This window comes from Acomys minous (assembly GCF_964271855.1).
Source record: "Acomys minous genome assembly, contig: scaffold_93, whole genome shotgun sequence".
NCBI classification, from domain to species: Eukaryota; Metazoa; Chordata; class Mammalia; order Rodentia; family Muridae; genus Acomys; species Acomys minous.
In genome coordinates this window covers 45,209-57,508 of record NW_028182118.1, presented here as the reverse complement: position 1 = coordinate 57,508, position 12,300 = coordinate 45,209, and the positions used below count along the sequence as shown (strand labels likewise).

Genomic DNA, 12,300 nt, shown 5'->3' with positions numbered 1-12,300 from the left:
ACCCTGCTACTTCTTCAAGTTTTGAGTCCAACAGAAACAGCCTAGCTAAAAGCTTAGGGTTTACAGACCTACAGCCCAACACCCTGGAAGCCTGGACAGGACACACACAGCACCTAGATGCTTCTGGTTCTATCATGTTGCATGTGCACATGCGTGTGTGTGTGCAGGTATGTGTGTGTGCGTGTGTGTGTGTGTGTGCGCGCGTGCATGTGTGTGTGTGAGTGCGTGTGTGTGTATGTGTGTGCCTATGTGTGTGTGAGAGAGAGAGAGAGAAAGAGAGAGAGAGAGAGAGAGAGAGAGAGAGAGAGAGAGAGAGAACACTCAAATTACCCAGGGAGGAAAGGCTGCACAGGTGTGGGGCCACTGAGGCCACACATGCCGATGCTGCTGATTCCGCTGCTGCCCAAGCTGCCAGCGCTCTGCGCCTGCGTGCTGCGGTCCTGGAGGCTCAGGGGGAGGCTCTGAGGCCTGGCATGGTAGTAAGGCATTGAGTGAGCATCTCTTGGTAATGGTTGTGCAAATAATGAAGCGTAGCTAATTACCTGAAATGAAACGCACCGTAAACACACAGGCAAGAAACTGTAGGGCACCGTGCCCAACCTGTAGGGATGCTGTGCCCTGTCCCCGTGCTAGGGACGCTGTGCCCCTGTCTTCTGCTAGGGACGCTGTGCCCCTGTTCCTGTGCTAGTTCTGCCACTGGATCAGCAAGTCAGCGAAGGTACTGCTGAGCTGACAGGGCCAGCCCCCTGAGCTCCTGCGGTTACACAAGGAGGAACAGGCCCTCCACCCACACTCCTCAGCTCCTTGCCACTCAAAAGTCTGCAGAGAGTCTCTCATACTAGGCTCTGCAGCAAGGAAGAGCCAGAGGCTCCAGGAAATGCACATGGGAAGGCTTACAGCAGGAAGCCTGCTGCTGTGACAGTGACAAGTGCTCCCAACTACACCAACCCTTCCAGGCTGTTGGTCCTAATTTGAGGGTCCACTCTTTAGCAGCTGCTACACCAGAATAACATAGTTTTGAAACACATCTTCTGGAAACTTCCGTTCAAAAAGAAAAAAATGACTTGACCACCTGGCCTGTAGGCTTTTAGCTTTTCTATTATTTTCTTTCCTATGAAAACATGGTGTGACCAGCCTACAAGACACAGCTAGGGCCCGCTCACCCACCTTGCTGGCTTGCTTGCAAGGATCCTCACTAAGGTTCAGCAAGAGGTAGAGGATTGACCATGTATTTTTCAAAACTCCCTGTTTAAAGTAAAAATAAAATATTACAAGAGCTATTGTCTCAACTTTGTTTTCCCTCTTATACTTATTTCCCAAATAGGCATACACTTTAAAATTCACCTGGTGACATTCACTCTGAGCTCACTTCATCAGTCATAAATGGCACTATACTCAAGAAGACTGGAAGTGACTCTGTGACCATCACCCAGGTCCTTAACTCCCTGGAAACAAATCCCAAATTTACCCTGCTTTGAATTAGTAAATCTTAACCAACAACAGTGATGGTTTAAAAAAAAAAGAAAAAACTATTACCAAAAACATGTGGATAAAGCTGGGTATGGTGGCACACACCTTTAATCCCAGCACTCAGCAGGCAGAGACAAGCAGATAGCTGTGAGTTTGAGGCCAGTCTCATCGACACAATGAGTTTCAGGTCAGTCTGGACTATATAATGTGACTTTGGTCGGGGAAGTGAACTGGTTTTCTAGATTAGTGTCCCATTTGGAGCACAAAAGAAGTCTGTAGAAAAGATAAGCTAAGGATGGAAAGTATTCCACCCCTGTGAGCACCCTGACGTTTCTAATGGAAACAGACATGCAGGCAAATGACACAACTAGAGAGGGTCCCCGGGGAATCTCTAGAAATGTGGCCATGACGAGCAGGAACCACAAACAGATCCATGGGCTAGAACTGCAAATACAATGAAAACGTCTGCAGGTGTGGACAAGGCCTGGGGGCCTTTGCTGCAGTCCCCAGACACTGCACTGCACTGCGCTGCACAGGGGATCGGCTGGGAGAAGACTGCAGCAGCCTGGAACAGAGGCAGGTCTCACAGGGCCAGTGACGGCCAGGCCCTGTCTGCACCACATGACACACTTCCTCTGACTCTGTCTCTGTCTCTGTGTCTGGATTCCATTTCTCAGTCAATAACAGCAGCTGCCATTCGCAAATAACCACAGCACCAAGCACTCTAAGTGCACCACTTCCTGTCATCACCACGATGCCAGAGACCCACTCTTCACCCACAAAGGAAACAAGAGCATGTAGAAAACCCCAGGACTCAAACCTGGCTGCTAGGCGTCACCGGCAGGCAGACATAAGACTGCTGAGAGGAGTCAACATGACAGTGGACAACAAAGCAGGAAAAGCAGGCTGCCTAAAGACATGGATACCCAGAGGCACCAGCAAAAAACAAAAGGAAGGCTCCCTAAACCGCAGAGGACACCAGGCTGTATGTCTCTGAGGGGGCATGTCCCTAAAGAATGTGCCAGTGGAAAAACAGCGGGAAGACCTCTGCCTCTGTAATTAAAGTGAAGGCCAGAATCCCAGCTCTCACTTCAGAAAGGGTGTGAATGGGAAGAAATTGGGGGGGGGAGCCCCCCAAGTGAACTGGTGCATACAAAATCTGACAATGACATGTTGGAAAGCAAGCCATATATATTTTAACTAAAGAACATGCGCAGCTGAGCTGACCTTCCCAAATCAGCCTCCCCAGTTCTGAGACACAGGAGTGTGTTGCCACACTGGGCTTAAGAGCGGCCTCTTTTAACATAGGGAATAGGTAGTGACAGACAGATAGATAGATAGATGACAGATGATAGATAGATAGATATAGTTGATAGATACAGATAGTTGATAAATGATGGATGGATAGATACAGAGGTGGATAGATAGATGATAGGTGATAGATAGATAGATAGACAGATAGATAGATAGATAGATAGATAGATAGATAGATAGATAGATAGCTTAGATGGATGGATGTAGACAAGCAAGCATAGGAATAAAGAGTTTCAAACAAACTTTTAGAAAACAACCTTCTTAAATTTCAGTCTCACAAGTGCATCACCATCCAGTGGCCACAGCATCACACAACAGGTTTTGCTGCATCAAACTATCTCCATGATCCTAGCGAGGGCAAGCAGCTCCCTAACTACAGCACATAAACTCCCCTGTCACCTCTGCAGTGCAGAAGTCAGTCACAGATGGAGAAAGACTGAAAACAAGAAAAAGTGCTGCCGCTGTTGGGAACCACCTTGGAAGAGATGGACTGCACACAAGGCTCTCAAGTCTTCCTCCTAGGCTCCTCTGGGTCCTTAGTCCTCTCTACCGGAGGAAGAAAGCTAAGTAAACTCAATTCCTTGCAACCAGAAATCACAAAATCTCAACTGTGGTGCAAGTATCTTTGTGAAACTGACAAATCTTTATCAAAACATTAGATTAGGAAACTATTCAAGTATCAGGACCCAATCACAAAAGGGTCAGAATTGTTTTCCCTTCTGTTTTTCACTCTAGCAACAAAATGTGTTGCTCATGTAAAACTGCATGAGGCACGGAACTTCTGCTGTGGGGCCAGGTCTGACATCCACCAGTGCACCCACTCTTGGCAATGTCATCAAGACAACTTCAATGCAAGCTGGCGAGTCCATTTCCTATGCAACAGACAATCGCCAGCCGTCCAACAGGAAGTCCAACTAATACTTCTAACCCTGAACCTTTCAGCTGCAGCTGAAAGCCATTACTGATTGCATAAAGGACAGCATGCAAGGCCACCACACACTCCCAAGCCACTCTCATTCATGGACTTCCAGAACATACCTGCGAATGAAGTTTTCTGTGGAGCTCTGAAAATAATGCGGCATCTACTCCTCTCCTTTGTCGGATGACTGAAAATTTTAAAAGGGGATTAAGCCTATTAGTCACACACACCCTGATTCAGTGTTACGAAAGCATTGCATCTGTGCTAATAGACTGAGACCGCTGAAAAGAATACTGAACTCAGAACCCAAAGAACAGGTCAAGGAGACTTAGCAATCATTTGGTCAGCTCACCTTGCCTGTCTGACATGGGTAAAACATGGAGACTCTCAGGCTGGGTTGTCTACAAATACTGATCCAGAGTGAGGCAAACTGTTCTCAACTACTAACTGAGAAGAGCTACCAGCAGAGAGGGATGGGGCATTGTCCAGGAAAGCATGAATTCACAGGACCACCAGACATGCAGTTCATCTGACTTAAGCCACACCCTAGCCAGGTGGTGCATGCTTTTAACCCTAGCCCTCAGAAGGCAGAGGCAGGCAGGTCTTAAGTCCAAGGCCAGCCTCAATGACCAGCCAAAGTTACATAGGGGTGATACCTTGTCTCAAAAATGGTCACACTCTAACATTTCTGCTAAGCTGTACACCAGTATTCCATATTGCTTCATTATGAAATAATGACTGTTTCAAAAGAAACATCAATGCATTTATTATGAATCTTATTTTCTTTTCTTTTAAATTATTTATTTATTATGTATACAGTGTTTTACCTGCATATACAATTGCACTCCAGAAGAGGGCACCAGATCTCATTGTAGATGGTTGTGAGCCACTGTGTGCTTGCTGGGAATTGAACTCAGGACCTTTGGAAGAGCAGCCAGTACTCTTAACCTCTGAGCCATCTCTCCAGCCCTTTTTTCCCCTGCTTTTTCAAGACAGGGTTTCTCTGTGTTAGCCTTGGCTGTCTTAGATTCACTTTGTAGACTAGGCTGGCCTCAAACTCACAGCGATCTGCCTGCCTCTGCTTCCTGAGTGCTGAAATTAAAGGTGTGCGCCACCACGCCCAGCTTATTAATCTTATTTTCAATGTTTTTATTGTTCAGTTATTACTATTACTATGTGACTTCCTTGAACATCTATACTAATGACATAACTAAGGCACTGGCAAGGAGCTCACCAGGAGGCTAGGAAATCAAATTCACAAAGGAAATTACACTTCTAGGACCCAGCAGTAGGGGTCTTGGTGGAACTTAAAATGTAAGCAGTTTGGAGCTCAGAGTTCACATTTACAGGGGAGCTTGAGTTTCAATATTTGGTAACAGGCTGGAAACCCCAGTTATGCCTCTGCTTATGTAACTATTGAGGCCAGGAGCCTTGTGGGTGTCTGAAACCTCCACCAGTATCAAAGCCCGTATCTTTCACGCAGGAAGCACTTTGATGTTCTTTAACATATCTGATTTACAGGGCTCAGTGTCCTTGTGCTTTGGGGCCACTAAGGAAAATAAGGTGGCCCACCATGGTGGCGCACGCCTATCACCCTAGCTTTTCGGGGTGGGATAGCCAGGTCTGAAGCTGGTCTGGGCTGTGAGAAGCACAGAATAATGATAACACAGCCCTTCCTCTGGGGGCTGAGAAGGCGGCGCCGTGACCAGTGTGACAAGGTGGGCAGCAGCAGCGCACGGGCATGCTGAACTAGGATGACTCCTAGACCGAGCAGGAAGGAGTGGGGTGCTACGAGACGTCAACACATTCCCTAAGGCGGTAAGTCATTTACAATCTATACATCGTTTGTTTCTGGGGTGTACTTTCTTGCCACTGTTTTTCAACCATAATTGACCACGAGTAACTTAAAACCAAGAAAGTAAAGCAGCTGACAAAGAGGGCCACTGTAAGCTCACACTGAGCTGAGCCAAGGCTGCCTTTCTAGTTTCCTTAGAACCACACTGCTCAAGTCTTCAACAGGAAAGGCACTAGATCTAACCGTGCTGGGGCCACAGCCTCGGCTGTCCACAGCCAGCAATCCTGGACTTTGTTACCGCTCTGCCAGACAACACCCACATAGATCACTGTGCCGTACAGCTCCTAACACAGCACAGTAGGTCCCTGTGTTTTGCACACTGACTTCCTAGGAGTGCCATTACCAGCCTGGCAAACAGTTACAAACAAAATCAAAGGCCACTTCATTTGGACAGTTTAAGAGGAGGCCCCAGTAGGAAGCAGCTACTAAGATCCACGGTAGGTTTTTAAGGCCCTCTGAAAGGCCCTGACTGTAGCATGCTCGCACGCCCTTGAAATGTGCTCTCCAAATCAGGACCAGTCAGCTCTCCTACAGAAGGCTGATGACTGCCTGCCACTCAGCGAGCCTAGATGCCACTCCAGAGGCTGAGAGGGGGTGACAGAGCCGACCTCACCAAACCCAACTGCTATTACCAAACCACATGTCAAGAATAGAGAACCTTCTTCTCCAGGGGCCACCACTCAAAAGAGCCTGAAGTGCCATCTCAGAAGAGAAATGCTCGCACAGCCCTGAATCACAGCAAGACTGATGCTGACAATGAAGGAAGTGGTGATGCCTCACAGAGAGGGCTTAACTATTAACGCTACACATTGGAAACCAGAAAACAAGGGGTGAAGTCAGTCCCCTTATCTTTTGTATACTAAAACTAGATTGCAGTGTTATGACGCATTTAAAACAAACTTCCACTATGTTTTAGTAATGCAAATGCCAAGAAAAAAAATGAACTGTCCTTATTTTTATTAGTACCTATAATTAAAACAAGCTTGAGGCCAGCATAGATTCACATACACGTGTATATATGGGCATAGGTGCAAACATGCATATAAGGATATACACATGCATACATGCAAACACGCATATCCAGACATACACATGCACACATGTATGGATATATAAATAAACACAGACAGGCATATGTACACACACATATATACTCACATATAGATGACCATACACACATGTGCACATGTATACATGCACAAATAGATGTAGATATATAATATGTATATGCACATATACATGTCACATAGAGTCTTTAGGTTTCACAAGTTTCATAATCTAACACATAATAGTCAAGAAAAATACATACGTTCTTTCTTGATTTTTTCAGCAACTAGAAATTCATCTCTTTCAACGGTGGGGGTGAAGTTGCTACCAATGACTCTCACAGCAAACTGGAACTGCTGGGCAACATCAGCTGGAAGGTGAGCAGAGGCTACGAGTTATAACTGGACAGTTTTCATCACCAGGGCACACAACTCAAGACAGCAAACCACTGTCCCCAGTCTTAACTACGAGGGCAGAAAAGCCATATGAAATCAGTGACTTGAGTGAAGAGTTCTATAAAATTTGGGAAAAGACAGCAGAGACACAGAAAAATCCTAAAGGAAAACTAAACTGGACTGGTAGCCATTTCAAAGGGAGTGACTGAAGTCACAGAATGGGCGAGGTGCTTGGAAATACGCTGGTCAAAGGCCTCTGTGCAGCTTCCAGCTCCCAGGAAGACAGAGGCCGAATCTGTGCACATGAGTTACAATGTAGATGTGTCTCTGCTTCCTTTAAAGATACATAAAAACGAGAAGGATGCAGCTTAGCTAATTAAATGTGCCCAGGCGGAAGTGAAGCTGGAGGGATGCTGGAGAACAGACAGGTGCACAGCACTAACTCAAGGATGAGGATGCCCGCCCGATGTCTGCAAGGCCAGGCATGGGTCAGGAGGCAGAGCTGTCTTTCTTTTCTGTTGCTCTGATAAATTCTCAAACCAAAGCAACTCAAGGGAGAGTAGGTTTATCTGATTCACAATGTTAAGTTACAGTCCATCACTGCAAGGAAATCAATGGGCAGGGACATGAACCAACTGCTCACAGTACATCCAGTGAATAAAGTAATGAATTTAAAATTGTAAGCAAGCCAGCAACAGTGGTGCATGTCTGTAATCCCAGCACTCAGAGAGGCAGAGACAGGTGGATCACTGTGAGTTCGAGGCCAGTCTGGCCTACAAAGCAAGCCCAGGACAGGCAAGGCTACACAGAGAAACCCTGTCTGGAGGTGGGGGACACACAACAAAGCAAAACTAAAACTGTATGCAGGTGCTCAGTCCCCTTTCTCCACGCTCATACAGCCCAGGCTCCTGTCTAGGAAATGGTGACACCCACAGTAGGCAGGACTTCCCACAAATCAAGAAAATTCCTATGGACATTTCAGCAGGCCAACCTAGACAATCTCTCAGTGGAACAGCCTTTTCAGGTGATTCTAGATTAATCCACCTCTTGCCAACATGGCACACAGACATATCACTTTAAGCCACACCCTTCTACTCTTTGTCCCCAAAGTCTCATGTTACTCTCTGAAGTGGTTTGAATAGAAATGGTCCCCATGGGGTCATATACTGGAATGCTTGGCCATTAGGAAGTGGTGCTAAGTGCGAGGGATTAGGAGGGGTGGCCTTGTTGGAGAAGTGTGTCCCTGGGGGTGGGCCTTGAGGTTTCAGAAGCCCAAGCAGGAGGTGGCTCTCACTCTTCCTGCTGCCTGAGGATCCAGATGTAGAGTTCTCAGACCCTTCTCCCACACCATGTGTACCTGCCCATCACCATGAGTCCCAACAGGATAACAGACTAAACCCCTAAAACTGTAAGCAAGCCCCAATTAAATGTTTTCCTTTTTAAGGGTTGCCATGGTCACAGCGTCTCTTCACAGCAACAGAACAGGGACTAAGACAGACGTTGGTACTAGGAGCAGGGTATTGCTGTGACAGGCCAGGCCATGCTGATGGTTGGTGGAATGTGCACTTTGGGACTTCGGACTGGAAAGCAGTTATATGTTTTAAGTGGGGCTTACCAGGCCATCCTAATTGGAACAGGGAAGACAGTAGTGCTGAAAACAAACCAGATTATAACTGCCTGGTTCAAGAAGTTTCCAAAAAGAATATTAGAAAGTGGCCTACAGACCATCCTTATAATATTTTGTCAAAAATAAGTGAATAAATAAATAAATAAATAGTGCCTTGTTTTGCCCTTGTCTGAAAAAAATCTGCCCGAGGGTAAATTGAAGAGTTTCAGATTAATGGCATTGGCAGAGATTTCAAAACAGCCTAGTATTGATTGTTGCATGGTCATTAGTGGCCAGTCAATCTTATGCAGATCTGTAATGAAAAGGAGCAAGCTGAACAAGGGAAAATACCAATTGTACAGTTTGAGGAGAAAAGAGACACCAGGAAGTGTAATGGAGCTAAGGCCAGTGCTCAGTGAGATAAAAAGCTTAAAGGAAAACCCGATGCTAAAGGGAATAAGGGGGAGCGGTGACCTCAGGGCAAGACCCACCCAGTTAAAGAACTAAGGAAAGGCTGAAGCAGTGAACAGAAAACAAAACAAAACAAAAATCCCAGAAAGCTGGTGAAAATGTATTTGGACAAGGCAGCAAGTTCCAATCCTGGCAGTTTCAGCCATGTGGTTTAGTATAAAGGGTAGAAGAAAAGGGTTATGGAATCTCCCTCCACAACTGAGGAAAGATGCAGAGGCCAGGCATGCCAGGTGTGTCTGCATGGAGACCCAGAGAGGCCATGCTGTGAAGCTGTGAGGGTGAAGCCAGAGTTAAATGTTTTCTTTAGAACAAATGACATGGGGGCTGGAGAGATGGCTCAGAGGTTAAGAGCACTGACTGCTCTTTCAGAGGTCCTGAGTTCAATTCCCAGCAACCACATGGTGGCTCACAACCATTTATAATGTGACTTGATGCTCTCTTCTAGCCTGCAGGTTTACATGTAGGCAGAGCACGGTATACATAATAAAGATCTTTAAAAATGAAAAGAAAGAAATGACACAGACATGGTGTCTCTTTACAACAGAACACTGACTAAGAAGCCCCCATAATGTCAATGTAAAATACAGTCCAATTTTAAGTCTACAAAGTCTTGAGATTTTTCAATATTTTGAAAGTTCAATTTTTTCTATAAAATCAAAAACAATGTATATATTTCTAACATATAATGACATAGAACAAACGTACAATTTTCAAAATGGAATAACCAAAGCAAAACTCCAAATCCAATATGGCCAAAACCAAACCCCGTAGCTCCATGTATAACACCTGGGGTTCGTAATGAAGCTGGCTGGGCTCCGCAGGCTTCAGGCCGCCCATTCCTTCAACCCTTCAACTTGTGGCATGCACAGCTTCTCTTTCCAACTTAGTCCAGTTCCACTTCCCGCCTGTAGCTCTTCTTGGCACATGTCCCATGATCCTGGCATCCCCAACACTAGCCACTGAGGGCTTGCTTCTCTCTGGGGACCTCAAACCTGCCAGCAGCTCTCCCTCACTCCTTCCTTCTTGTGTCTTTCATACTTTCAAAACCAACAGCACATAAAGGGAGCCATCATCTGGAGGTGTAGCATACACCCACAGACCATAGATGCATCAACTCCTGTGTGCTGCCCTTGACGAAACACTTTCCTGATGTCCAGTGCAACCACAAGGTGCTGAGCTCTGTATCAGCCAAAGCTGCTTTTCTGTCTGTTCTTCCTTGTTATAAACTTGAAGCTCGAACACACATCTAACAAATAATTTATTGTTTTTAAATTCAACTTCACTCAAAATCTCACAGAACTGGCAAATGAAGCGAGACCTTAACAAATCTTACAGGCTTGCCCCTGAGCCACCTTGTGACTCAGTCCTTCTCGCAGTGCTCATGACAAGGCTTCCACTGTCCTCATATTCTCTCACTATCCGAGATCCAAAGAGAAAGCCCCGAAACTCTCCTCATGGCACCTGATGGCTTTTCTAGCCCCAAATTCCATTGTTTCCATATTCTTCCCACAAACAGTTCCAAAGACACAAAGCCACACAGTCATGCCCTTGGCCCACCCTAATCTAGATAACACCACAGTCATGCCCCTGGCCCACCCTAACCTACATAGTCCCCACAGTCATGCCCACGGGCCACCCTAACCTAGAGAAAGCCTCATTGAAACTCCCTTCCCAGGTAATTCTCTATTGTGTCGAAATGACAGTTAAACCTAACTATCCACAGGGGCAAATGTCAAGAAAAAAAACATTAAGCCGGGGATGATGGCACACGACTTTAATCCCAGCACTCGGGAGGCAGAGGCAGGCGGATCGCTGTGAGTTCAAGGCCAGCCTGGTCTACAAAGAGAGTCCAGGACAGAGAAACCTGTCTCGGAAAACCAAAAGAAAAATTAAATACATGATACACACTGCAGAAGCCTAGAGAGGTGCAGCAAGGAAAGGAGTGTCATTCTCTCAAGGGATAGGTAAGAAGGGTAGGAGCTGCATATGTGGAGGAAAAACCAGTGTCCACCCAGTATCCCTGACAACCACTGATCCCATCCAGGCAAACCTCAAAGTATAAGACATACAGCAAGTCAGCAAAGACTAGTGATCAAAGTCAGAGTCTGGCCTCAGATGCGTAGGAAGCTGAGAGGAAAGACAGGGGCAGTTTCAGTTCCCAACAGCAGCCAGGTCCCTAATAACCCTTCCCCAGGACTCAGGACCGAGGAAGCTGAGAGAAAAGACAAAGACGGGCGAAGCTCCCAGCAGCAGCAAGGTCTCTGGCAGTTCTTCCATGAAAAAGCCCAGCACCTGCCTTAAGTACCATCAAGGCATACGGAACAAACAGAGATGCATACAGAGGGGAGGGGCGGGGAAGGGGAAGAGGCAGCTTCTGGGCCCGCTAGTCTGCTCAACACAAGAAAACAAGAGGGCCTGTTCCAAATGGAAGGGAGGGCAAGGACTGGAGCTAGAGGTTGTCCTCTGCTCTCCACACACGCATGTGCTCTCATTCTCACACACGAATGAACATGCCTGTGCGCGTGCTCACACACACACACACACACACACACACACACACACACACACACAGATTTTTTTAAGTAACTGCAATTAGCCATCATATTTTCTCTAACATTAACAGAATTAAACCAGAAATCAGTATCAAATCTGAAAAATCACCAACAGCCTTAGTTAAGGCGACTACTTCTGTGATGAAACACCGTGACCAAAAGCAACTTGGGGAGGAAAGGGTTTATTTGGCATACATTCTACGTCACCTCTCATCATCAAAGCAAGTCAGGATGGGCAGAAATCTGGAGACAGGAGCTGATGCAGAGGCCATGGAGGAGTGCTCTTTATTGGCTTGCTCCTCATGGCTTCCTCAGGCTGTTTTCTTGTAGAACCCAAGATCGCCAGCCCACGGATGGTCCCATCCACCACTAATCCCACCACTTAATTCACTAATTAAGAAAATGCCCTACAGGCTTGCCTACAGCCCCATCTTAAGGAGCCATTTTCTCAATCAAGTCTCCCTCCTCTCATGACTACAACATGTATCAAGCTGACACTGGGCAGCCAGCACACCAAGTATTCAGAGCCAATTAATACATAATACATATGCAAAAATGAAAATAAATTCAATGAAAATGAAAATCAGATATACTACAGAGACTTGAAGTCAGTAATTTTAGTCTATACAAGAAAATCTACAAAACAGAGCAACTAAACTGAAAGTATGCAT

The 12,300-nt window shown here is 46.1% G+C and overlaps 1 protein-coding gene across 1 annotated transcript in view; it reads right to left on the bottom strand.

Annotated features, from left to right (window-relative positions):
• Window positions 1-9,914, bottom strand: part of LOC311591829 (gamma-tubulin complex component 3-like) — a gene marked incomplete at both ends in the record, with an annotated part of 49,891 nt that extends 39,977 nt beyond the window's left edge. Inside the window, 5 exons of the mRNA XM_084803447.1 lie at window positions 331-542; window positions 1,168-1,245; window positions 3,823-3,890; window positions 6,868-6,975; window positions 9,842-9,914. Coding sequence (XP_084659573.1) covers window positions 331-542; window positions 1,168-1,245; window positions 3,823-3,890; window positions 6,868-6,975; window positions 9,842-9,914 — 539 coding nt within the window. The remainder of the gene's footprint in view (window positions 1-330; window positions 543-1,167; window positions 1,246-3,822; window positions 3,891-6,867; window positions 6,976-9,841) is intronic.
• Between the last annotated feature and the right edge of the window lie 2,386 nt (window positions 9,915-12,300).